Genomic DNA, 23809 nt, shown 5'->3' on the forward strand with positions numbered 1-23809 from the left:
GGACCCGGGATGCAAAGGGCTGCTGGTTGGGAGCAGGGGGTCTGCGGCTAAAATTAGAGGCCGTCTCAATCAACAGGCTGATTTAGTGGTAACAAGTGTGTGTGAGAGAGTGTGTATGTGTGTGTGTGTGTTGTCTGAGTGCTGGGGCAGATCAGAAGACTGATCCCACTGGATTTCCTGTTCCTATGGGACACTGATTATGCTTACTGTCACCGAGGAAACCCGTTTTACTTCTGCAGCTTTTCGCTTGAATGTGAAATATGAAATTGTTAAAAATGAAAACAAAATACCCCCCCCCCCCCCTCCCATTCCTCAAAGGCCATTCACTGATTTCTCTCCTCATACACACACAATACCCCAACAGCCAGCCAGTCAAGCAAAGGTGACCTTTGACCTTTTAAAAAGCTGGGTATTAGCTACCTTATCAGTGCCACGCTCCCCCTGTCACCCCATCTCTTACCCACCCCCATCTTGAATTATAAAAATAACAAAGTGAGAGTGAAAGAAGAGGGTGGGGGGGGTGCAGGAGTGTGTGCTGCTTCTCGCGTTGCATGTAAACCCCGTAAACTCGGCTGGCCGGGGGCTTAGTTGGAAACAAATGCAGCGGCGGTGTGTGTGTGGGTCTGTGTTGAGTTGCCTTTCAGCTTGTGCCGGCAGGGGGTTATGGGGGTGATGAAGGTGAGGCTGAAGTCAGGTTAGTGTGAGCATATGCATGTTTCATGTGTGTAATAATACATTTGTGTGTGAAGAATTTCCTACCAGTACTTACACTTAGCCACATTACTACAAAAACAGTGAGATGGGGCAAGAAACACAAGAGGTCAAACCAACCAGACCAGGTTTTAAACAAGGCGACAGCTCGGTCATTTTATATGCAAGTAAATCTGAAAGTCACTGGTCATAATTATCTCTCACTGCACAAAATTGTGCACATGCACAACTATGTTGTGTTTGATCAAGGTTAAAATTTTCTGTTCCATATAAGTTTGACTTCCTACCTTCTTTTAATGCATTGCTGCATTTCCACATCTTGGTAATTAACTTGATGAGTGCAATGTTAAATTAACTACTATAAGTACAACTGTTAGTGAATGGATGAAAATCCTCTTAAGCTGCCTGGCCATAGAAAAGTCTGTGGCTGAAGACCTGGCTGGAATAAAGCCCAATTTTCTTTAATAGTATACAGTTATTTTCTGTACCCAGCTTAACGCCTAATTTACTATGTAGTTCATAAAGAGATATATAGTATATACAAGTTGAAAAGAAGAGTAGAAATCTTTTAAATGTCACCTGCTTCGTTAAATCAGCCTGTGTGTGAGTTTGGAGGCCTACATGAAGTCTTTTCTGGGAGGCAAGAATCAGTGAATATAAACAGATGGATGGAGGTCGGTGAAGGTCATTAGGTGCAGGTGAACTCTGCTGCTATAAGCATTCACTCCTCCTGCATTCCCTGACCTTGACCTTCTGCACAGCCCCTTTCTGACACACACACACACACACACACATGCACGCACACACGCACACATTCTCCACAATTCTCCTAATTTAGTAGTCTGTTACTTGGTCGATTAAAGTAAAATGTTGTTTTTGATCAGCTAATTCACGTGCAACAATCACATTTATTCCATGTACAGAATCTTTCTTTTTCTGGATAATATGTTGTTGTTGGAGGCAATGTCACTGTGCCCTCTGCCCCCCTCCCTCCCTTACTCCTCTCCTCTGTCTCCCCCTCACTTCTCCTATCGCTGCGTCTTCTCTGGCCTTCTATCTGCCCTCTCTCCCATTCTCATTCCTCTTCAAAGCCTGGGAGGAGAATAAGCCTGGCCTTGAGTGCCCACTCTCAAGCCACAACAGCTCACACACAGGTGCACGGACACACGCACATCACAGCAATCTTCAAATTCTTTGCCGAGCTGCATCGGACACTTGTCAGTACCTGCAGTATAGTTCATCTCATTGTACTTTTAAAATACAAAACAGAGAGTTAGTAAAACATAAGTTATGACATAATGAAGCCTTATTTTTACCTGATTGTATGGAAATTAATCCATACAAACAAATTATTTGTGCATTTAATTTGCTTTAATTTAGCAAGAAAGTTTTTTTGAGATACAACATGTCTGTATGGAAATATAATTTGTTTTTCATATAAGCTGTAACAGGTAGTGACATTGCAGAGAGCTCACTATGTATGACAACATACTGTATACTGTAACTTTTTAGGAAATAGATTTGTTCATGCATAAAACATGAAATATTATCATAAATACCTTATGGTAATTTCTGGAGGGAATGGAGACAAAAGCATCATCAGTTCAGTACTTTTCTTTCTGGGTTTTAATAATAGGTCAGAAGAAATATACTAAATAAACATTCAAAGATAAACTATTGGTAGATTTTGAAATGGTTATTAATATTTTTACACATGCAGCAGTGAGGACTGCAGGACCAGACAATGAAGAGATAAAGCAAAACAAGAATAATAATATTTCATAAGAATATCATAAAGTGAATGCTCTTCAGTGCTGAAACAAAACTACTGTCTGCACCCTGTTTGCAAACTTCCTCTAAATGACAGACACATTTTCCCATCACTTCATAAAAACAATGACACAATGCAGCAAATTCACAGTGACTTAAACATGTTCCATCTTCTCCTATCAAAGTTCTACATATCTGACAGTCCAGTTGTTTGAGCATAGACATCCTCTTCACAGACACACACACACACACACACACACACACACACACACACACACACACACACACACACACACACCTTTCCGTTTCACCCTGCTCTGAACCCGTTCTCTGTCCACCGTGCAGAAAGCTAAATAAACATATGTGGCGAGTCATTCCCAGAGTGCCCCACTACCACCGCCACCGCTCACCCACCCGCCCACCTACCAGCCCACCACCCTTTACACCCCCACAACCCCTTTCCCCCCCTAAACCCCTCCAACTCCATCCAACCCCTCTTCTACACTCAGGTTTCACCCCTCGGCTTCCTGCTGCTCCCAGTCACGCTGACACACACTCTTACACTCAACCTATTGACTGTTGTAGGAGCAGCGGTTGAAGAGGTTCTCTCATTATTTGCTTAAGTAAAAGCAGCAATATCATTATTTAAGAAATACTCCATTACAGGTAGAGGTCCAGGTAAGTAAATGTACAAAAATATTGGTAGGTAATATGCTTTCAGTATAAAAAGTAAAAGTATTCGCTATGCAGAATAGTCTGTTGGGAGGTTTATCTTAATGTATTACATATTGTATTGATGATGAGCATTTCACCTTCATCAATACAGCAAGTTTTATAAGATCATGACACTTTTCAGTCCGTAAAGTAAGCTGTCAAACAAATGTATTGGAGGACAATAAAAAAGTACAACACAGTATTTCACTACGAAATGTATTGGAGTAGAAGTAATAAGTAGCCTAAAAATGAAAATAAGCAAAGTATAAATACTTCAGATTTGTACTTAAGTACTGTACAGTACATTTAAACTGAGTGTGAGAAATCCTTCAGGCTTAAACACCTTGTTTTATTATTTTAAGGAAGTCGATGCCAAAGTTCCAATGCAACTCCTATGATTTAAGAGTTAAACCATTAAAGCATTATATAGTTTTTCACACAGTATTTTTCTGACTTACTCAACCTCGTTTCAAAGACGTTGAAAACTCTGACAGTAAAACACATGGTGCTGCAATGGAAACTGGCATCATGTCTCCCTCCTAGCTGAATTTGGAAAAAAATATATTTTTTCCGTCTGAATATGACATTAGGTAAATTGAGTTTGAAGTAAGTAAAGTTTTTTTTTTTTTTTTACAGTGTGAGTGTGTGAGTGAAAGTAGATACACTCGTGTGGATCCACTGCATGCGCTGTCTTTCAGGGTCAATTCAATCTCAGTTCAGGAGGTGAACGGAAATTCCAATTCAGCAGCGAGCATTTCACATTTCATACCTGGAAACTGAAGCTAAGGGGCACTTTAGGATCACTTAAAGGTTCATTCTCCCCTCAATGCCAAAAGGACAGAGAAACAGATAGATAAAACCTCGAAACTCGAAATAAAACTTCTTGCAGTCATGTAAACCTCCACAGCAGAGACACTAATCTTCTCCCCCTGTCTCTCTCTCTCTCTCTCTCTCTCTCTCTCTCTCTCTCTCTCTCTCTCTCCCTCTCTGGCAGTGGGCTGGGGTCGCAGGATTACTTTCTGTCAGCAGTGTGACAGCTGTGTACATCTGGTTGTGTAGGGGCCTCTTACAGCTCAATCCACACGTCGTTTTGCCGGTGTCTGGGCCTCCGGACTCGCTGCCACTGCTCACCTCATTACCGACCGAGCCACACCTCCATCTGTCCTCCTAATATCTAAATCCTGCTGCAGATTAGGGGAGAAGTCTGGGTGGGGGTGGGGTGGGGGGTGGATGGGGGAGAGGGGAAATGAGATCCAGGAGGAAGGGTTTGTGCGTGGCACATGAGGTTTTATTAATGATCTCTTGGGTTGTGTGGTGGTGAGGTGGTGCTGCTTCTTGGGTTTGTGCATTGTGGCACGTTGGGGGCTTGTGACTACCACTGAGCTTTGTGTATGTGTGTGATGAGGAGGACAAACAGATCCAGACAGAAACAGAGAGAGGTGACATCATGTGCTCTCATAATCCCCCCTTTTCTTGAAGTTTATATTTGCCTCAAAATTAATGACGGTCAGTTGCACAGAGCTCTTCCTATAAATATTCATCTTCATTTGTTTTGTACTAAATCTTAAAGGATAAGTCAGGCAATATTCTAAAGACCCATGTTTATTATTTTCAACAAATCCCATGAAAATATCGCCACAATAAACTGATCTTATTATCAAATATTTCTTGCGTAGCCAAAGCTTGATGGAAAGCCTTATTCCTCTGTGCATAGAGCTTTATCTTTGTCTAAAGACTATTAAAAACACATCTGAGAGTCACACTGTTGCACGAGTCACATGTTTCATCATTACAGTGAACATGGACAATGTAGTTTCTTCCCACATATCCCACATATACCCATGACTGAAAATAATTCCCAACAAATACACTATTTATTTCTGTTTGAGAAAGCTTTGCTAAAAACTACAGTCTCCAGCTGTTCAGGGAGATTCATTTGCTTTTTTGAAAATGAAACTATATATTAGTGACCGGTTTTTAAAGATTAGCCTCATCAGTGCAAATGAATAGAGAGTCAGATAATATTGAGAGACAGACTAACATGGATATTGTTGCTTTTTGGTCTATTCTTGTAATTTGTTTAGAATAAAAACATACATTGAATAAAACAGAATATCATGGAGATTTATCTGGTTATATGTTAAAACAGGATTTAGTCATTTTTAACACGTAAAATGATGGTCTTTACAATTTTGAAAATTTCTGCATCACAGGGTAGTAGCAGTGGTTTAAAAAAGTTCACAGAGTACAATCAATATGGTTCAGTTTCTAACACATAACATGTTTTTTTTTTCAATTCCACCAACTCCGAGTGTGTGGCCAGTAAAGTGAAATGATCAATTATTACTATTATTTTTATTGTTGTTGTTTTTTTGCTAAGAGCCAGGAAAATAAAAATAAAAATGACACAGTGATAATTAAATAGCAGTTAGTAGAAAGGGAGATGTAAACAATCTGCTGCTTTTGATTTAAAGTTAGCAATTTAATGTTAATGTCAACACGGACAAGGTTAAAAACACATTTTCTTTTTATTACATTTATTTTAGCAAAAATAAGATAAGAAACTCTTGGTATTAATCTGAAAAATCTGCCTTAGCAGCAAAATCCGAGCCAAATACTTCCTGTTAAGATCATTCATTCTCCACTTTATCTTCAAAGCCTTTGCTGATGGACATCATTTGGTTTCTAGTCAAGGTTGGATGTGACCATGAAACAAAGATAAGCGTGGTTCAATTTTATGTGTCAGTGACTGACTCACTGTTTAAGCTTTGTGAGAGCAAATCACTAAAAATCTCTGCAGCATGTTTTGCAGTGTCTCTGCCGCTGAGGAACTTTTGGAACTGCATGAAGCACTGCAGCAACATGGAGATGGTTTTCTCTGTTTTACTTGCAACACTTTCGGATATTACATCATTTTTTTTAAGATGAAGTTAGTAACTTTTATGAGCAAGCTGAGAAGAAGAGTGCTAAAACACCCCCAGGAAATTATAAAGCAGATTTTGTGGAAACATGCTGAAATGCAGGTTCTCACATTTTTCTTGATCTTCTAAAATCAGCAATAAATAAATCAAGGCATTCAACATTTTCACTTCAGGCAGTTGCTGAAAATATATTCAATGTTTTTCTTTTTTTTTTTTTTTCTAAATTGACTATATAATTAAAAATTGCAATATTTCATGTTATTTTGTCATTAAAGTCCATAAATCAAAAAGAGTAAAGATCAGAAAGAAACAAGAAACATTTAGGCTCAATTCTATTTTCCTGTAATTATTAGATAACACAAAATAACTAATATGTTGTGTGTGGGACTGGACAGATCTTATGATTATGAATACGTATTAAATACTGTAGAAATAAAAAAAATGTGTTTCTTTGTTTAGTTATATAGTACGCACTTCTGATGTTAAATATGGTTGAATTATAATAAATCTGTGGTCAAATTATAATGTTTTGAGAGACGTGAGAAGATGTAGTGTGTGTGTGTGTGTGTGTGTGTGTGTGTGTGTAGAATGTGTGTTTTTCTTTAAAAGCAGAGTGTGTAACTTCTTATCACCCAGACAGATTATACAGCTATCAGCCAATTCAAGAACACACTGTAATGACAAGTTAGGAATGTGTCTAGGTTACACAGAGTCAGGCCTCTTATCAAAGACAGACGAGAATGGCTCTCTGACTTTAAAATAAACACACAATATGTTTAAATAGGGATTATGTCTCTCGCTGCCTTCACTGACAGCAGTGTTCTTCACTGGTGATCCTGTGGTGCAAACTTTGTACGTTTCCAGTATAAATGGTATGACGTTGCCACCTGGTGATCGAAGTAGTATTTCAACAGAATTTTTCTTTCTTTTTTTCTTTTTAAATTAGATTTTGTATCATTATTACTATATCATTATTTAATTGTATGCATTTAATTGTTCTAGGATAGGGACTACAAGAATTTGGTACAAAACATAAATCACATTTAAATAAAAACAAATTTCTAAATACTTTTAAAAATAACAAATATTGTTTGAACAAAGAACAAATAATATCTTTTTATTATTACTTTACAGTTACTATCTGTGCATTTTTGGCACTATTCATCTTTGTCTTTTGAGTGTTTTTTAAATATATTTTTAAATATATTTGTTACATAAATTTTTTTTTTTGTTTATGTTGAAACAGCCACATATAGAGCAGCAGTGCAGCAGCCTGTCTTAAGTCTTCTTCTTCTTGTTTTGTCGAGTGCACCGCTGATAACATGGCCCATCAGATGTCGTGGGAAAGAAAAACAAACTAAAGGTTTAGGGCTGTACACCAAAAAACAGACTACATTTCCCATGACCGCTTCGCTCTTTCACTGTGGGGTAAAAGGTCAGGTCGTCACGATGACGTAATAACAAACATGGCGGCGCTCGGTACAGCGCGGTGCTTATTTCGGAGCTACTCTCGGGTGAAAAATGTGCAGAGGAGCAAAGAAATATTGATCAGATGTAGCGTCAGGGCGCTTTGTAGTGGGACACAGGACAGCGGTATGTTTTAATGCAGTGAATATCACCTTAGTTTGAATCGCTTTGATAACTGTAACACTGACCTTGCAGCATGTTTCGTTAGCCTCCGTATTCGCAGTGCGGATGTCAAATTCGCTCGGCACATCTGAGTGGTTTAATCTTGAATAACCTATTGGTAGAGATACATACATTACATACAGATCTCTTGTACAATTAACAAGTTATACCTCCATTCCAGTCCAGTCTTGACCATAACATGTTATTATAGCAACAAACAATGTTTGTAACTGTACAAACTATGAACTAGAGTAATTTTCTCCACAGCTGTCTCTGACAGTGCAAAGCCCCAGTTCACAGATCCAGCTGTGCAGGACATCCTCACCAGGATAACGGGCCTGGACCTGCAGAAAGTGTTCCGACCCATTCAACAGGAGCTGAAGCCGCCCACATATAAACTCATGACAGATGAACAACTGGAGCAGGTGCCCTTGACTTAAACCATAATATGCCCTCTCAGTCTCTCACACACATCTAAGTAATACTTACGTCACACAGTCACTCATGTGTGTTTTTCCAGGCCGTCAAGGTAGCCACAGAGCAGGCTAAGAAGCTGCTGCAGATGCCCCCTGTCCTGCCGGAGAGGAAGCCCATCAACGATGTGCTGTCTGAGGATAAGATCCTGGATGGCATGGACACAGCCAAATACGTCTTCACCGACATCACCTACAACATCCCACACAGGGTATACACATGTTGCTTTACTTTTGTGTATAACAGGAGGTTAGATGGGTGATTTCATGACATAAGCCACAGTACAATTAATGAGTCAGTTCTATCTAAGGTCAGGTTTTAGATGTGAATTTAGCGGATTGAGGGTTTATGTATTAAATTTTTACATTCTTTTAAGTGTGAAATTCAGTCGGACTCATTTTTGCTTTTAATGTCTATAACAAATATTTCAAAGACTTAAATTTAACTTGATTAAACTTACAAATCCTGGATTATCTAAGGCTTAGTTTTGTGATTTGTAGTTTAAGGAGCTTTACATTTCTGTTCCTCACCTTTACAAACTGTCGGTGTGTTTTCAGGAGAGGTTCATTGTTGTACGGGAGCCTAATGGGACTCTCAGGAAGGCGACCTGGGAGGAGAGAGACCGGCTCGTTCAGGTCTACTTTCCCAAGGAAGTACGCAAGCTTGAACCCCCCCTCATGTTCAAGGAGGAAAACCTCAAGGTGGGAAATGGCAAATTCTGACAATATTAATCATTTGGATTATGGATTTTGAGCCACCATGCACAACACCAGGACCCTGAAACTGAGGCAGCTAAATGAAGTTCAGCCGTTCAGCCAAAAAACATGAAATGTGATTTTTGCAAATCAGGTCCACACCACATTTGGAGGTGGTTGCCATACCAACAACACAACACCAAGTCCAGAGTGACAATAGCTATGTAGCCACTGAGACCTACATCATTACTACAGCAACCCATGCAGATAGGTTGGTGATGTCTGGACACACAAATCCTATCTGATCACTGATCACACTAATACATATTTCTGATTGGATGTGATATTTTCAAGCACAAAGATATGAGCAGAATAGCCATAAGCTGTCTGCAAGTAATACAACTTCATGATAAAGGTCGAAGCTTTAATCTCCTGACGGGAGAGCAAATGCATGATGTCAAGTGAGGTTTGTGAACACACACACACACACACACGGTCCTGAGAAAAGGTCTAATCAGGCATAATAATTGAAAACACCTGTGTCTGTGTCCAGTGAGTAAGTTTTCACTTTTCGGACCCATTTTATACTTTTCTCTCTCGGTCTCTCTCTGTTAGATGGTGTTTTCCCAGGACCGACACGAGGATGTGTTGAACCTGTGTCTGGCCCAATTTGAACCAGACTCTTCAGAATACATCAGGGTAAGATGACATTGAGCTTCTTGTTATTTTGACCTGATCACCAACCTCACTGAAATCTGTAGAATGTACACAGTCTGTTAAACCATGAAATTTTCTGAGTCTGTTTCTATATTTTCTTTGGATCATCTGATACAGAGAGTTAAATGGAAAGAGAAAGTGGATTGGGAAGTTTCTGAATTTCACGTGAAGAGTATTGTGCTACATTTAGGTACATGCTGTCACCTATGAGGACGTGGACAAGCACGGCAAATACGAGCTGCTGCGATCCACCAGACACTTCGGAGGCATGGCCTGGTACCTGGTCAACGCTCGCAGGGTAGACGGGCTCATCGTGGACATGCTGAATAGAGATCTGTGAGTTTGTCTGTGGTGTGAGATTAATGCATGCATGTTTAATACAGGTATGAGAGACTGTTTTTTTTTCAGACTGGCAGATCTGACTTGAATATTTTTGTTGGTACTTTAAGCCTGCTTTTAAACTGAGCGAGGTCTTGCCACCGTTTCTCTACCTTATGGCAAAGAGCTCTGACCTAAGCCCCTGATATGTGTGTGTTTGTGTGCGTCTCCAGGCTGCAAGATGCCGTGAGCCTAGTGTGTCTGTTCCACATGGTCCACCCCCACAGTGAGTCAGCCCAGGAAGCTGCCAGCCAGCAGGCCACTGGCATAGACTTGCTTAAGGTGAGAGGAACTCAACCCTGAACAGAAATATCTGCTCGCTCCTTGCTCCTCTTTTACACTTTTATTCACTGACCTGTGTGTATATAAAACACTGCCATTTGATCCTGAAATCGTCCAGGTCATATAAGGCGTGTCCCCAAGGCATTAGGGTAAATCAGGAGTCAGTGTAGCTCTCGAGAGGTCAAGTCAAGGCTGTCTCATCTAAGGTTTCCTGTGTGAGAGGCTTTGGTTTTGCTCCATCGTGGGAACTGGGGGGCCCGGCTCAGGACACATCACGTCTCATTAGCCCCTTGCCCTTGAAACAGTGGGGAGGGACATTGAGAATGACAGCCATTTAATATGAAAGGTTAGCTCCAGGAGACACGGGTGTATGTCTGTCTGCTGCAGTCACTGTCACGCAAGGCCTCACCATTTAGTCATGCTCGACTGTGGAGAACTTTGTAAGGTGTTATTTTTCCAAGGCTGCTACTAAAAACAGAACATTTTTATACACAGCCCCACCATCAAAGTAATTGGGGTGACCTCTTTCGCTCTCTGTGTTTTACTGACCTCTGACCCTTGTCCCTGCAGATCTATGCCCAGAAGGAGTCCCAGAGGTCGGGCTACATCGAGCTGGTCCTGCAGGCGTATGAACAGACGGCTGCTGAAGACTCCACTCCCTGAGAGACTCCGCTCCCTGAGAGACTTGCTCCTAGATGGAAATATACAAAATTCATCCACAAGGAGGACCAGAAACCACTTCCTGAAGAACAGACTGAAAATCACCACCCATATTTAAGATATGACAGCATTTACTGTTCTTTCACTGTTTGGGTCCAAGAGTAATATGTGCTTCTGGACTTAAAGGACATCTATACACTTCACAGTCGTCAATTTGAAGAACCAGCTTCAAAACATCTTGTGTGATGCACAAAGTTTGTCATTTATTCATGTAGGGAAATTATCTGTATGTGTTACTACCTTTGGAGCTGTGAATCAAACCTGAAGTGTCCAGTTAAATGATGTACATAAAATAAAGCAAGATCTTTGTACTTATGTGATGTGTAGCTTGAGTAAAAGGACTGGAGTCCTGGATAACATGGCAGGCTTTGAAAGACATGTATTTCATTCACTTTTCAAGTCCAGATACACAGTACCATTTTAGTTTATTGGATAAACTAAAAGCAGCAGGCGTTGAGAAGGAAACATGCACCAGGATAATAAGATGTCAAATAAAAAGAGCTAATAAAGACATGGAGTGTAGTTAAAATCCATTCATATAAAAAACCTGGCGACAGTCATGTCCCACACAGAAATCCAAAAATACTGCTCTAATTAGCTCTAGTGCTTATGTCAGAGAAATATTAATGTTTCAGTTTCAAGAATTCCTCAATAGCTTTGATAACACCCTGATCAACAGTGGTGTTACATGAGGTATGAGGAAGAAGAGGTACTAAGAGTTATTTTAGTTATTTATTTATTTTTTCAGAAAGATGTGCAGTCGGCTGGTAAAGCCTGTAGCACCTAGAAATGAGAAAACATTCTACCTCTACATTAAACTGTAAACTGATGACAGTTAAAGAGTACTGTCACATATTTAACACAAACTGTAGATGCTGTACTGTAAGAACAGTAGCAAAACTCTTAAGAAGTGTAAACAAAGGCACCCACAACAGCCTCAGCTGGAAATTTTTGCACTGACTGCAACATACAGCATCGCATTTTTCGAATACACACCTCTCCTGTTTCCTATCCCCTTTTTTCCTTAAACCCATTGATTTCTCTTTCAATTTGTCCTTGACCAAATTCAAAAAGGCACCTATCACTGGGCCAGTCTGCTGTTGAAGTCAAAACAAGTCAAAACTGCAGTTAACTATGGCTGCAGTTTAATCTGAGGTTAAACCTGATTTCTTGAAGGTTTTAGTCCTGCAGTAAGGAGTCAGAATTTAGTTGTTGTACATCTCAATATAAATATGACGATTTCAACCCGCATCCCAAAAAAGCAAATGCTTGTTGGAATGCAGCCCTTTGTGTTTGGTCGCTAAAAATCTGGAAAGTTTGGCTTTCTTCCTATTCATTCAAGAAAATCCTCATCCAGGTTGACATCTGTCGTGTCGATATCTTCCAAGTCAAAACTGTCCAGATCCAGATCATCCAGAACCTACAGGTAGAAAACATTTAGGAGTGGATATCAAGAGGTGTTGTGTTCTTTTTTTGCATCAAGGCAGCAACAAGTTTGTGTCTACACACAACTATATATTAAACATTTGTGCCAATATTAGTACATTTTTGCCACAGGCTTAAAAACTGCTTTACCTCTTCATTCATCTCCACCTCGAGGTTCTCTGCTGGTTCTTCAGCTCCCTCAGGACTTGGTCCCACGCATGCTACGTTCCCATCAGTGGGGGCTGCTACTGGGAGTAAAGCCTCTGGCTCAATCTGGAGAGGCACAGGGGGCTCCAGGTTGTCCTCAGGCTTTACTGGGAGCGCTGTGGACTGTCCCACTTGTTCTGGTTCTTGTGCTGGGTCTGGCTTTAATACTGGCATTGTATCTTCAAGTGGGTCTAGCAGTGGGTCAAGGACAGACTCTGGAAAAGCCTGGACTTGGACAGGCACATCCAGTATGGTGTTTGTGTTTTCCAAGGAAATAAGCTCCTCCACTACTACAGCTGATGGCGCTGTTTCCAAAACAAGATCCTTAGTAACAGGAGTTCCTTCCACTGGTGGTACTGTATCTATGATAGGTGGTGACTCTAAAGAGATTACATCACTTTCCAGCTCCTCATAAACATGCGTTTCTCCAGCTGCTACAGATTCTGATGCTATCGCCTCAGTATGAACTGTTAATGCAGTGGTAACTTCGACATCCTCTGTTGCTATGGTTTCTGTTGCCCCTGTCTCACTTGGCGCTTCTTCTGTTGCCATGATGGTTTCTATTGTTGTCTCAGTGAGACATGTTTCAGAGACACATGCCGCAGGGACATCACTAGTTGCTGGAGACATTTCTTGAACATCCTCCTCAGCTGACGAACTCACATCCTCGACAGGTCTGGAGTGTACCACCTCTGGTTCTTTGGTGCTAAATTCTATGGTGGTCTCCTCCAAAATGTCTTCCTCTGCAGAGACTGAAGCCTCCTCAGATTTAGTGATGGTGTCTTCTTTTATTGCTGCCACCTCTGGTTCAAACGCAGCCAGCTCTGAGGATGCAGATTCTTCTTGTTTTGGCTCAACATGCTCTGGTGTTATGGTGACAGGAAGAGGGGAAGCTGCTGTTGGAACTGATTCTTCTTCTTCTGTTGAAATCAGATCAGCAATCTCCTCTTTTAGTGGGAAGGGATCCTCCATTACTGCTGCTTCTGTAGGCACAGGTTCTGTTGGTGCTGCTACTACTACGAAGCTTTCATTCACGCTTTCCACCACTTCCTGTATATAGCACAAACAGAATAACCAATGCATCTTAAAGCAGCTATGATCAATATTTTATATTAATTCTGTTCAATTCAATTTTATTTATATAGCGCCTTTCACAATCTAAGCAGAACCCAGCTCATATGGGGGACCCTCCTGCCGATGGCCGGGCTGGGTGAAAGGAGGAAGAGGAGGAAGGTAGGACAGCTGGGAATGGAGGAGAGGAGGAGAAGGACATGCAGCATATAAAACATCATACAAACAGGGTTGGCAGTGGACAATGTTAGAGGGCCAGCATTCAGATTACACAACAGTTAGTGGATACTGTGTGCTCAGCAGATTACAGTTATGGTAGGAAACAGAGCACAGAAGCAAAAAGCTGCCATGATTGATAATTATTTACATTACAGTCAGTATAGAATATTAATCCAAAATGTATCTGAAGCAGAGTGGAACATTAAGCATAGTAATGTGTTAGAAATGGATCATTGTAGACAATAAACAGCAGCAGGTGGGTGGAGCCAGGACCACAGACAGAGAACATGCAGCTCCGGAGCCAGAGACACCTGCAGAAAGGTTCAGAGAAAGAGAGACCAGAGAGAGACAAGCACAGGACTACGAGAGAGAGAGGACACAGAGTTAATAACATGTAATAAAGGTTAATATATGTGAGAGTGGGTCTGAGGATAGAAAGAGAGAAGAGGTGTGCAGATGATCATGGGAAGTTCCCCAGCAACCTAGGCCTATAGCAGCATAACTTAGGGATGGTTCAGTTGCCTGAGCTTTATAGCATCTTTCAGCTCACTGTTTTCATCTTCTGGCCCACAACTGCACTGGTCTGGTCCACTTTCACTATTCTCTTCTGCCTTATTTTCAGACACAGCATGCAGCTGTTTGCAGGGAAAAGGCTCTCCAAACCCACAGTACACTATCTGCTCGCCACCAAACAGCAGATAGAGCTAGCGGCTATCTGGAGAACATAGTGGAGCATTCAGCAGCTAAAGACCCAGATATTTTAAAGAAATATCTGGAGATAAAAGATTTGTTGTAATGTTGTTAACATAGTTGGCTCGTTTTTTTTTTGTGGTATATTAAATTGATTCTGAAACATTATGTTACTATGCCTGACTTCATAAAATTGCTGTTGTGACTCATTTAAAAGTGACTTCTGACATAAGGCTGCCGTCATATTTACATACAGAGGTGCATGCATCCTAACAGGGGCTATGTAGTGATGCAGATTCTGGTCCTCACCTCTGGCTCACTCACCTCTTCTCTGGACACAAAACCTGCAGATTCCTCCAGGACATTCCGTTCCTCATTTGGCTGAAAAGTAGAGAATTAATTTGTGCTTTGAGAATGGACGGAAATACATACTTTGACAAAAGGAGTCCCACTTCAACAACTGTGCACATTTTCTTTTAAACAGTGCACTACCTGATTTAATAAAAAGTTTTCTAAAACAGTTCCTCTGACTTCCACTGACCATGATGAGTGGGTATTCTGCGGCAGGTCTGACCCTGACATGACTCTCCTTCAGGTACTGCTCAGCCAGCAGGGCTTGCTGGAGGCCAGGGAACAGGTTGCTGTACTGGGTGGGGTCAGCCAGAGCATCTGCTGCCTTCTGGTTGACCTTGGACAGACTCTCCTTCCACAGTTTCACCACACTGGAGGAAGAGAAGCATATACAGCTCACCAGAGATGCATAACGTAAATATACACCAAGAGACAGATGTTCCCATTATCAATAAGTTTCAGGAAAAGCATCATTTTTTCACTGATTTCGACCATGTAAAAGTTTTATCCTCTGGAAAACAAAAAAGGAGATTTATTACAGATTGTAGGCAAAATGTTAAATGCAGAAGCTCTGCAGAACACATACGGATATAAGATTCATGTACGCACACAGACACAGCCAATTCACTGGAGTACAATGTTCAGCTATAAGCTGTACATTCAATAGAAACAACTTTACCTTGACACATGGCTGGGCAGATATGTTCTTGCCAGGAATGCAGCCTCTGGCAGCCGATCTGTTTTGATGAGAAGGTCCAGGCATTTGTCCAATCTGGGCAAAAACACAAAAACAGCGATGACGAAACTAATGAAATAAAAAAAAAAAGTTTAAGAATATGAACAAGTTCAAACAGCTCCTCCCCTCTCCACACTCCTCCCCTCTTTCTCCATCCACTCCTCAGACACTCACCGTCCTTGCATGAAGTAGGTGAGGAAGGCCACATTGGTCTTCCCATCCCTCTCTGCCCCCTCGGCCAGTTTGCCCACCATGTCTGTGTTACCTGAGGCAGTGGCCAGCAGCAATAATCCCCCATAATCCTGAGCTTGGTGCAGACACTCCTGAGCCAGGCTAAACTGGCACTTTGTAGTGGCGAGCTCTGCCAGCTGCTTCCATTTCTGTTCTGACTGGAGCCCCCACATGCAAAAGTGCCAAAGAGACAGGAGAGAGGATTGTCACAGGACAGAAAGCATGAGCATAAGAGTGCGGCTTTGGACTTTGGACCACCCAGAGATCGGGGCATCGCCGATTCGATTCCTCGACCAAGCACAATGGAAATGGGTGGTGGTGAAGCAAACGCGAATTTCCCCAGCTTGAGGGATTAATAAAGGATTAAACTGAAACATAGCATTTAGCACAAAGTACTGTGCATTTAAATACAGAAACACTAACAGAAACACTAGCGTGGCTGCCGACTCTTGTTTTTGTATGCATTGCTGTGTGCTCTGACCTCTGCCTCCAAGGCCAGCTGGTAGGCTATCTTGAGCTCTCCCAGCTGCAGGGCAAGTTCAAACTTGTGTTCTGGGTCTGTGGACACAGCCAGGGCCTGCTGTCTGAAACCCTACACAACACAAGAAAACACACTATTAACATACAAACATTTTTATTTCATTTATCCTGCTCTGTACTCTGTACAGAGACTGTGAGACTGTGTGAGAAGGAAAAATCATTTTCTGAACAAATATATTTTAAAAGAAACACAAAAACATTCTGCCAAGAGGTTTTACTCCATCTGGCTGCCTGATGTTCTGTAAATTATGCATTCATCCAAATCCTGAATTTATCGTCATTTAAAGCAGAAAAGAAAAAGCACAGAGATGAACATGAACTTCCTAGGGCAAAATCTGGAAGGCAAACATACCTGTTTCTCCAAGAAGTTGGCTACCCTGGTCCTCTGCTCCTTAGGGATTGTGGGTAGAACCTTATCCGCTGTGCTGAAGTCCCTCCTCATGACAGCCGTCTGGTATTCCAGCACAGAAAGCAGCAGGGAGTAGCTGATGACATTCAGCTCCTTGTCTCCGAGGTAAAGACGGTCATCCTTGGGAATATAGCCCAGCAGATACATGGTCCTACACCAGAGAAAGACCAGTTTAAAGGAACCTCTTTGAGAATATTCTATGGTATTTCTGATTTACAGGACAGAACTGGACAGTATGAGAAATGTGGACGACATGAGACCAAGGGGATTCAAATCCATAGAATACATTTTCACTGCATGTCAGGGACGTGGCTGTGATGCTGATGATGGCAGGGTGCTGAGACATATTTGTTTTGTGCTGCAGCCATCCTCTATGGTACATCTTTGCTCATTTCACATTTATTAATGCGTCGTACCTGTCCATGTGGGCAATGGTTATGATCTCTCCTCCAACATAATAGTTGAGTCTGTTAACAGAGCTGGTGTAGATGAAGCAGTCTCCCACCCATACTCCTGTCTTCACCACCTCTGGGACCTCCCCCAGGACCTAGTCAGCAGGAAGTAACAAGAAGGATACAAATAATCATTCAGAGTTATCATTCAAGATCGATTAAACAACAAAAAGAGACTTAAGACTGGCAAAAAACATTTTTGAAAATGAATATGCAGTAACTAATAAACTTTTTTTGTTTTTTGAGATTACGCTCTGCAATATTAATTATTTTCTAGTGTATTTCCTGACTAAGTCTTGAATATGTCCTGAAATACACTACTTTGTGTCTCTTACCTCGAAGGCGTCCTCTATGCCATCCTCAGACGTTTCTTCCTTGGACTCCTGTGCTGCTGACACTCTCTCTGGCAGATAGCGTAGCACAAAGAAAGACTCGTCTGTAGCGATACACACCAACTCACCAGAGTCAGACCAGAAGATCTAAAGGCAGGAAGACAAAAGATTATAAGAGCATGATACCATTAAAAAAAGAAAGACGGAGCACTGGAGATGGCAACACATGTGAGTGTGACTCACATGTTTAGGCTGGATCTCAATACGGCGGACTAGTTCAGCACTCTCCCAGTCGTAGAAGGCTAGGCCGCTGTTTGACCTCACTCCCAGTAAGAAGCCACCAAAGATACCTGTGGTAGGAGGAGGATACTACACATTACACATAAACACAAGCATATTCACACTGTATGCACACACAGATGTCTGTCAGATCAACAAACAGAATAGGGGTTTAAGCTCACCTTCAGTCCCAAAGTCAGGTTTAAAAGCTTTCTTCTCTTTAAAGTTCTTAAAGATTTTGACCATACTGTTGCCTTCTCTTATGCCATACCTACAAATTTAATGTACACAATTAGATAGAATGTAGCAGACCACATCAAAGAGTGAAGTTAATGACAGTTATTACAGATACTGTACATATATGACTTGTCAGAGGAAAAGTCTGACTTTTTGAGACATAGAAATCAATACTACTTGTACAGTAAATATGAAGCTCCAGCCAGTAAGCAATTAGCTCAGACAGCATAGTGTAGCAAGTCTAAGACTGGAAGCAGAGAGAACTATCGAGCAGTCTGTTTCCCAAATTGTCGAACTGCTCCTTTAAGGTGTTGAGGACTTACTGTGAGGAGTCATGTGCCCAGACAAATTCTTGAGCTGAGCCAAAGCTCTTGTTCCTCAGGGCCACGGCGGTGTAGATGATATACTCCCCATCTCCACACACCACTACAAACCTACACAAAGATACAACATGCATACATATACAGTATAAAATTATATTTTGAAGGTCATGCACACCTTATACCTGCATTAACTCATGTCTTGGGTAATTACACTATGGTTAGAAACATACCTACTGTACAGTCCAGGTTTTCAGGGAGGAATCTGGCTATGCCATTAATAAAACTGTTACTCCAAATGATGTTATATGTATAAGCTTTTCCCTACACACCAAACTAGGATACAGGTGAAGAAAAAATGCATTTCCTGGTATTAAAAATGTGAAAAATGTGACTTGAAAAATGTGTTTATGTTCTCACAAACAGCTGTGTGAATAAACGGATTTAGGAAAATTATCAAAGGTGTCAGATTCATGTGTTTATGGTTTTTAACTGCATTAACTCTAACATACAGTAAGTGTGGGTGTACACTGTGGTTCTCTCAGAGGCAGCTCAACACAGACCCATGGCCTGGTGTCTCACCTCCCGTTGGGGCTGTGCTGGATGGTCTGGGGGTAGATCTCACAGCTGCCCATGTCTTTAACACCCAGTGCCAGCCTCTCTCCATCCCTGATCTCAGCCTCTCCCATGGCCTTCAGGTTGGCCTGCTGGACCTCAGAATGGCGAGCCCACATCACCTTCCCACCGGAGTCCATTGACATGGCCGGCTCCTCCCGTCCCAGCTGAGACAGAGAGGAAGAGCATGAGGTGCAAGATATGAAAAAAGAGGAGCAAATGCTACAGGGGAATGATAGGGGACTGGTGGTTAAAGGAGGACACCTTTTTAATAACACAGGTCAGCAAATATTCCATTCCATAATGGTTTCCATTATGCAATTTTATATAATATACTCTAATTGAGATTATATTATTTGGCTGCCCATAGCTGCTGTTGAAGATAGAGAGGTCATGTCCTCTATTTCCTCTGTGGATTTGTGGGTATTAACAGCCTCATGTGCTATTTCTACAGTTTAAAATTGAATGTTAACATTCAATTTTCTGTTTACAAAAGATTACTGACATGGCCCCCAAGAGCCAGTGATTGATTGGGCCTAGTTCAGGAACTGTCTGAAGACTGGAATAAGGAAAAACTGACTGATTATTCATCTTAACTGCATTAAAATTAGATTTGAGGGAGTACAAAGAGTGTGACCTTTGACCTTTTTACAGCATTTTTTGTAAATTCAGTCATCTGCTTCAAGAGTCGAGGCTTATTCCACTTTTTAATCCACTATTAAATGCCTAAAATGTAGTTTACGAAAATGTAAGGAAAACTGACAGCTCTCTGGGAGATGGTGCCATATACAAAACAGCATACCTTGATGATGATGCTGCCTTCATCATAGCCCAAAGCCACACTGTTGGAGCCAACCTGGCCACATATACACCACACCCTCTCCATGCCATAGTTGAGTGTGTTTTCTAGTCGGTAGGTGTTAGAGTGCCACACTCGAACAGTGCCTACAGAAAAAAAAAAGAGATCATATTAAACAAAGGTGCTGTGATAATTCTGGGCTATAGTTTTGCTCTGTGTGTGTAGTTTTCAGAACCCACCATCCTCAGAGCCTGTGAGGATGATGGGCAGCTCAGGGTGGAAGCTGACACAAGTCACATTCTGGGCGTGACCCTCCAGCGTCTGCACACAGGTTTTGTTCTGGTAGATTAAGACACACAACACAAACAGTCATCACACAATGTCACTGACAAGTATGTACTATGCTTTTTAAAACTAAACTGCTCATGTCAATATATAACACTGAATGTATGAGTGTATGCATGTTAAGGTGTCAACAACAGCAACAGATATTTAGCTTTCAGGATACTACATGATGAAAATTTCTGAAAACTGATATATAGCATTGTTGAAATGCCTTTTTATTACTGTTTATTCACAAAAAACAAATTATTGGCTCAGGATCAAAAGATGTGTGCACATTGTTCTACAACTATGAGTTTGGTCAGACATTTGTCAATACTGAGAGATAAACATTCATCTGAGACTCTGTGTTTGCTCAGAGTAATGAACAGTGGGGTGAAGATTTATGGACTAAACCAAAACTTCATACATGCTGGATAATATAATATGAATATGGTAGTGAAAATAATGTTGTATATAATTTATCTAAAAAGCAAAGATATTTATGTGCCCAGCTAAGATCTGACATTTTATCACCTAATGCTGAGACAAAGCCGTTTATCAGGATAAACTTTAGACTCTGTGAACAGTTCATTTGGACTTTTCCCACGTAAATATGTCAATTGAAAGTGTATCAAAGTACTTAGAAATGCTGTAATCTATGTTCTTGTTTTTTACTGGAAGATGAATGATTTGTAAATTAGTCATGTCTAACATGGCACAGAAGTAAACACTAACTCATTAGTCATAGTTGAACAGTACAGTCCAGTAAACAAAGGGATACTGTGCAAAAGAAAATACAGTCCAGTGTGTGTGGGGGTACCTGATAATCCCAGATCTTGACAAGGCGATCATCGGCCCCTGATATGAGGTAGGGCTTGTCTCCTCCGCTGTAGTAATCAATACAGTTCACTCCCTTCTCATGGCCCTCCAGAGTGAAGTTAGGGGTCTTGGAGCCCAGCTGCCACACCTACAACAGGCAGAGAGGAAGTATACTGAAAGACAGTGTGTTACAGTGACACACAATCACAAGGACAGTAGTTACAGAATGGTTTTAAGGGTATGTGATAAAGAACTGCAAATGTGAGTATGTGATTGTTATTTTGTAAATGGTGTAAGCAAATAAGGTCTCGATCAAGGTGTTTCTCAAGATTGAAACCACATTTCACAATCCCTGTAGATTCTGGCTGTGAAGAAAAGCCCCTCCCCTTTTCTGTCACTTTTATATTCATTTAAACAGGAAGAACAACACCTTCTTCTGTTTGTGCCCTGCAGCAGTTTTTCCTGTGTGTGAGTTTGCATGTGTGTATGTGTGTGTGTGTGTCTACCTTGATAGTTCTGTCCAGAGAGGCACTGGCAAACTGGTTGTTGTCTTTGGGATTGATGACGATCTGCATGACGTAGTGAGTGTGCCCCTCGAACACCTGGCTACATGCCCACTTTCTGTCCCAGTCCCACAGCTTGATCAACATGTCATCTGAAAACACACACACAGACACGTAAAACAAAGTGAGTGCATGCTGAATGTGCTGTACTTCACGGATACAAGCTAAAATGTATAAAGTTAATGCATAAAGTTAAAAACAAAGTTTTAGATGTACTGTGTTTGCAACCTTTTTGTGTTTACGTGAGTGTATGCAGTTCTTTCCTACCGCTGCTGGTGAGGATGTAGGGCTGTGTAGGGTGGACAGCGATACAGCGGATGTAGTCGGAGTGAGCCTCGAATATGTGAACTTTCTCCAGAGTGTTGTAATTGAACACACGGATCTGCATATCATCCTGAGGAGGGACAAAGAGATTCACAAATATATTTGTCCCTAGTCAGAAGACAAAAAAACAAACATTTATCCAGCCATGGTCACTGTCTCCAAAGATGGGTGGCAGCAGAGCTTGACCGCCTGATGCACTTTAGTTAGAAAAAACACCCTGGGTCAATGTAGCACCACCACAATACTGAGCTAATTTAACCCATTACTCATGGGTTGAAAACCAGTAGGTCACCAATCCAGCCCAACACTATGGGTTACTTTGGCCCAGCTCAAGTTTTACCTTAAAACTCTTAAAAATGTATTATTACTTGTACAAAATGATAAGCATGACATTCAAAACTGTAAGGGATACACATCTGACCCAAAGTGGATCGATTCTGACCTAGAGATGAGCTTATTTTTCAAGTTTTCAAAAATCTTTTCTATTGAAAAATGGCTGTTTATTCTAAGAGCAAGTGAATCAAACTAACTTGAGATCCTGAAGAGAGTTAAATTCTTTAATGCTAAGTCTAAGTTTATTTCAACTACTTTCCTAATGTCCTTTCAAATTTATCCACAGTGCCAACAAAGATAAGTGACTTGAAATGTACCTTTCCATACAATACATTAATGTATTAAAGTACTTACTGCTCCAGCAATGACCCAGTGTTTCCTGGCTACAAACTTGGCCACTCTGACAGGCAGCTCACACAGCTCGAAGGTTTTCACCATCGTCTACACACAGAAGTCAAAAAAGGTCAACAATCAAAAGCCCGGGTGAAGAAACGTTGAAGTGATTGTGTATGTGAAAGAAGGACTCCATAAGTGACGAAGCGAGCAGATAAATGTGTAACTGGGTGACAGGGTTAGGGGGACCTGTGTCTCATGGTTCCAGACCACCAGGCTGCCGCTGTACAGGCTGACCAACATCCACGTCTCAGTGGGGTGCAGGTCCACACTCTTCACCCGGTCTGATCGAGCCGTCAGCTTCCGCTTGATGTCCAACCGCAGAGGCTGTTGAGAAAAAGAGAATGTAAGAAAAAAAAGAGGAGGACCCTCCACTACACCTCTTGTTCTGAGTGAGAAGATTGTAAAATACACTCAATATGCAGACAATAAATATCTTTAAACATGTTGTGCACTGGTGCTTTTGATGCAAAGGGACATTTTTCCTAAGTCTGCCTCAGGTTCTGGGGATAGTTATGGAGGGGGTGTGTCTGTTGATACTTCCCATTCCACATTTTATATGCATGCCTGCTCCAGAATGACTGGTCCTTTCAAGTCTTCTCATGCAGTCTTTTCATTCGTCTAATTTTCATGTGACGACTGTAGGCTAAAGGTGTCCTATAAGTACATGTCAGAACTTTATCATACTATGTAAAAAACGCTGGAGCAAGTTTCATTTTTAAAATATACTGCTGTTTTTGGCGGGGGGGGGTCTGTTTGCACTGTGATTAGAGTTGAAAGGATAGAAAGTTCCTGTAAGTTCCGCTGACAACATAAACAGCAAACAACATACAAAGTTGTGTTAAAGTGTTTTGCTCGTTTGTTCCACCTACCATGTTTCCACGTCAGCGACTCTCTGCGGCTCTGTCCTGTAAAGAGACCGGCCTCACTGCTGCTTCGTCTTCTCCGGTGGATCTCAACGGAGAAAGTTGTGAAACCAAGCGAACAAGGATGAAAACAATGTGACTTCCGGTATTTACTTTCGCAATAAACCTCAAAGCGATTGGGCTTCTGAAAAACAGAAAACGACATGCGTCAGAAGTTTAGGGACTAAACCCTGGCAAAACCAAAACTTATGATGTAGTTGTCC

The 23809-nt window shown here is 41.3% G+C and overlaps 2 protein-coding genes across 3 annotated transcripts; one reads left to right on the plus strand and one right to left on the minus strand.

Moving 5' to 3' along the window:
- Nucleotides 1–7559: 7559 nt before the first annotated feature.
- mrps22 (mitochondrial ribosomal protein S22) lies at nt 7560–11512 on the plus strand. The gene is made up of 8 exons (XM_041046790.1): nt 7560–7709; nt 8013–8170; nt 8266–8430; nt 8777–8920; nt 9530–9613; nt 9822–9967; nt 10183–10291; nt 10862–11512. Exons 1-8 carry the CDS (start codon nt 7583–7585, stop codon nt 10952–10954), a joined length of 1026 nt encoding a protein of 341 aa, XP_040902724.1. The 5' UTR covers nt 7560–7582; the 3' UTR covers nt 10955–11512.
- A 245-nt stretch (nt 11513–11757) lies between these two features.
- LOC121187516 (coatomer subunit beta'-like) lies at nt 11758–23660 on the minus strand. Of its 2 annotated transcripts, none has more exons than XM_041046789.1 (22): nt 23553–23660; nt 22870–23007; nt 22642–22728; nt 21898–22024; nt 21574–21722; nt 21069–21215; nt 20164–20263; nt 19928–20070; nt 19093–19292; nt 18514–18624; nt 18136–18224; nt 17918–18024; nt 17678–17821; nt 17307–17437; nt 16834–17041; nt 16423–16533; nt 15885–16099; nt 15654–15746; nt 15165–15345; nt 14948–15004; nt 12587–13693; nt 11758–12431 (listed from the first exon to the last, which is right to left on the minus strand). In XM_041046789.1, exons 1-22 carry the CDS (start codon nt 23553–23555, stop codon nt 12345–12347), a joined length of 3735 nt encoding a protein of 1244 aa, XP_040902723.1. In that variant the 5' UTR covers nt 23556–23660; the 3' UTR covers nt 11758–12344. The 2 variants fall into 2 exon arrangements, with proteins under 2 accessions (XP_040902723.1, XP_040902722.1); XM_041046788.1 differs by having other exon boundaries at nt 14933–15004.
- Nucleotides 23661–23809: the final 149 nt, after the last annotated feature.

The sequence above is a fragment of the Toxotes jaculatrix genome, chromosome 9 (genome assembly GCF_017976425.1).
Source record: "Toxotes jaculatrix isolate fToxJac2 chromosome 9, fToxJac2.pri, whole genome shotgun sequence".
Classification (NCBI taxonomy): domain Eukaryota; kingdom Metazoa; phylum Chordata; class Actinopteri; family Toxotidae; genus Toxotes; species Toxotes jaculatrix.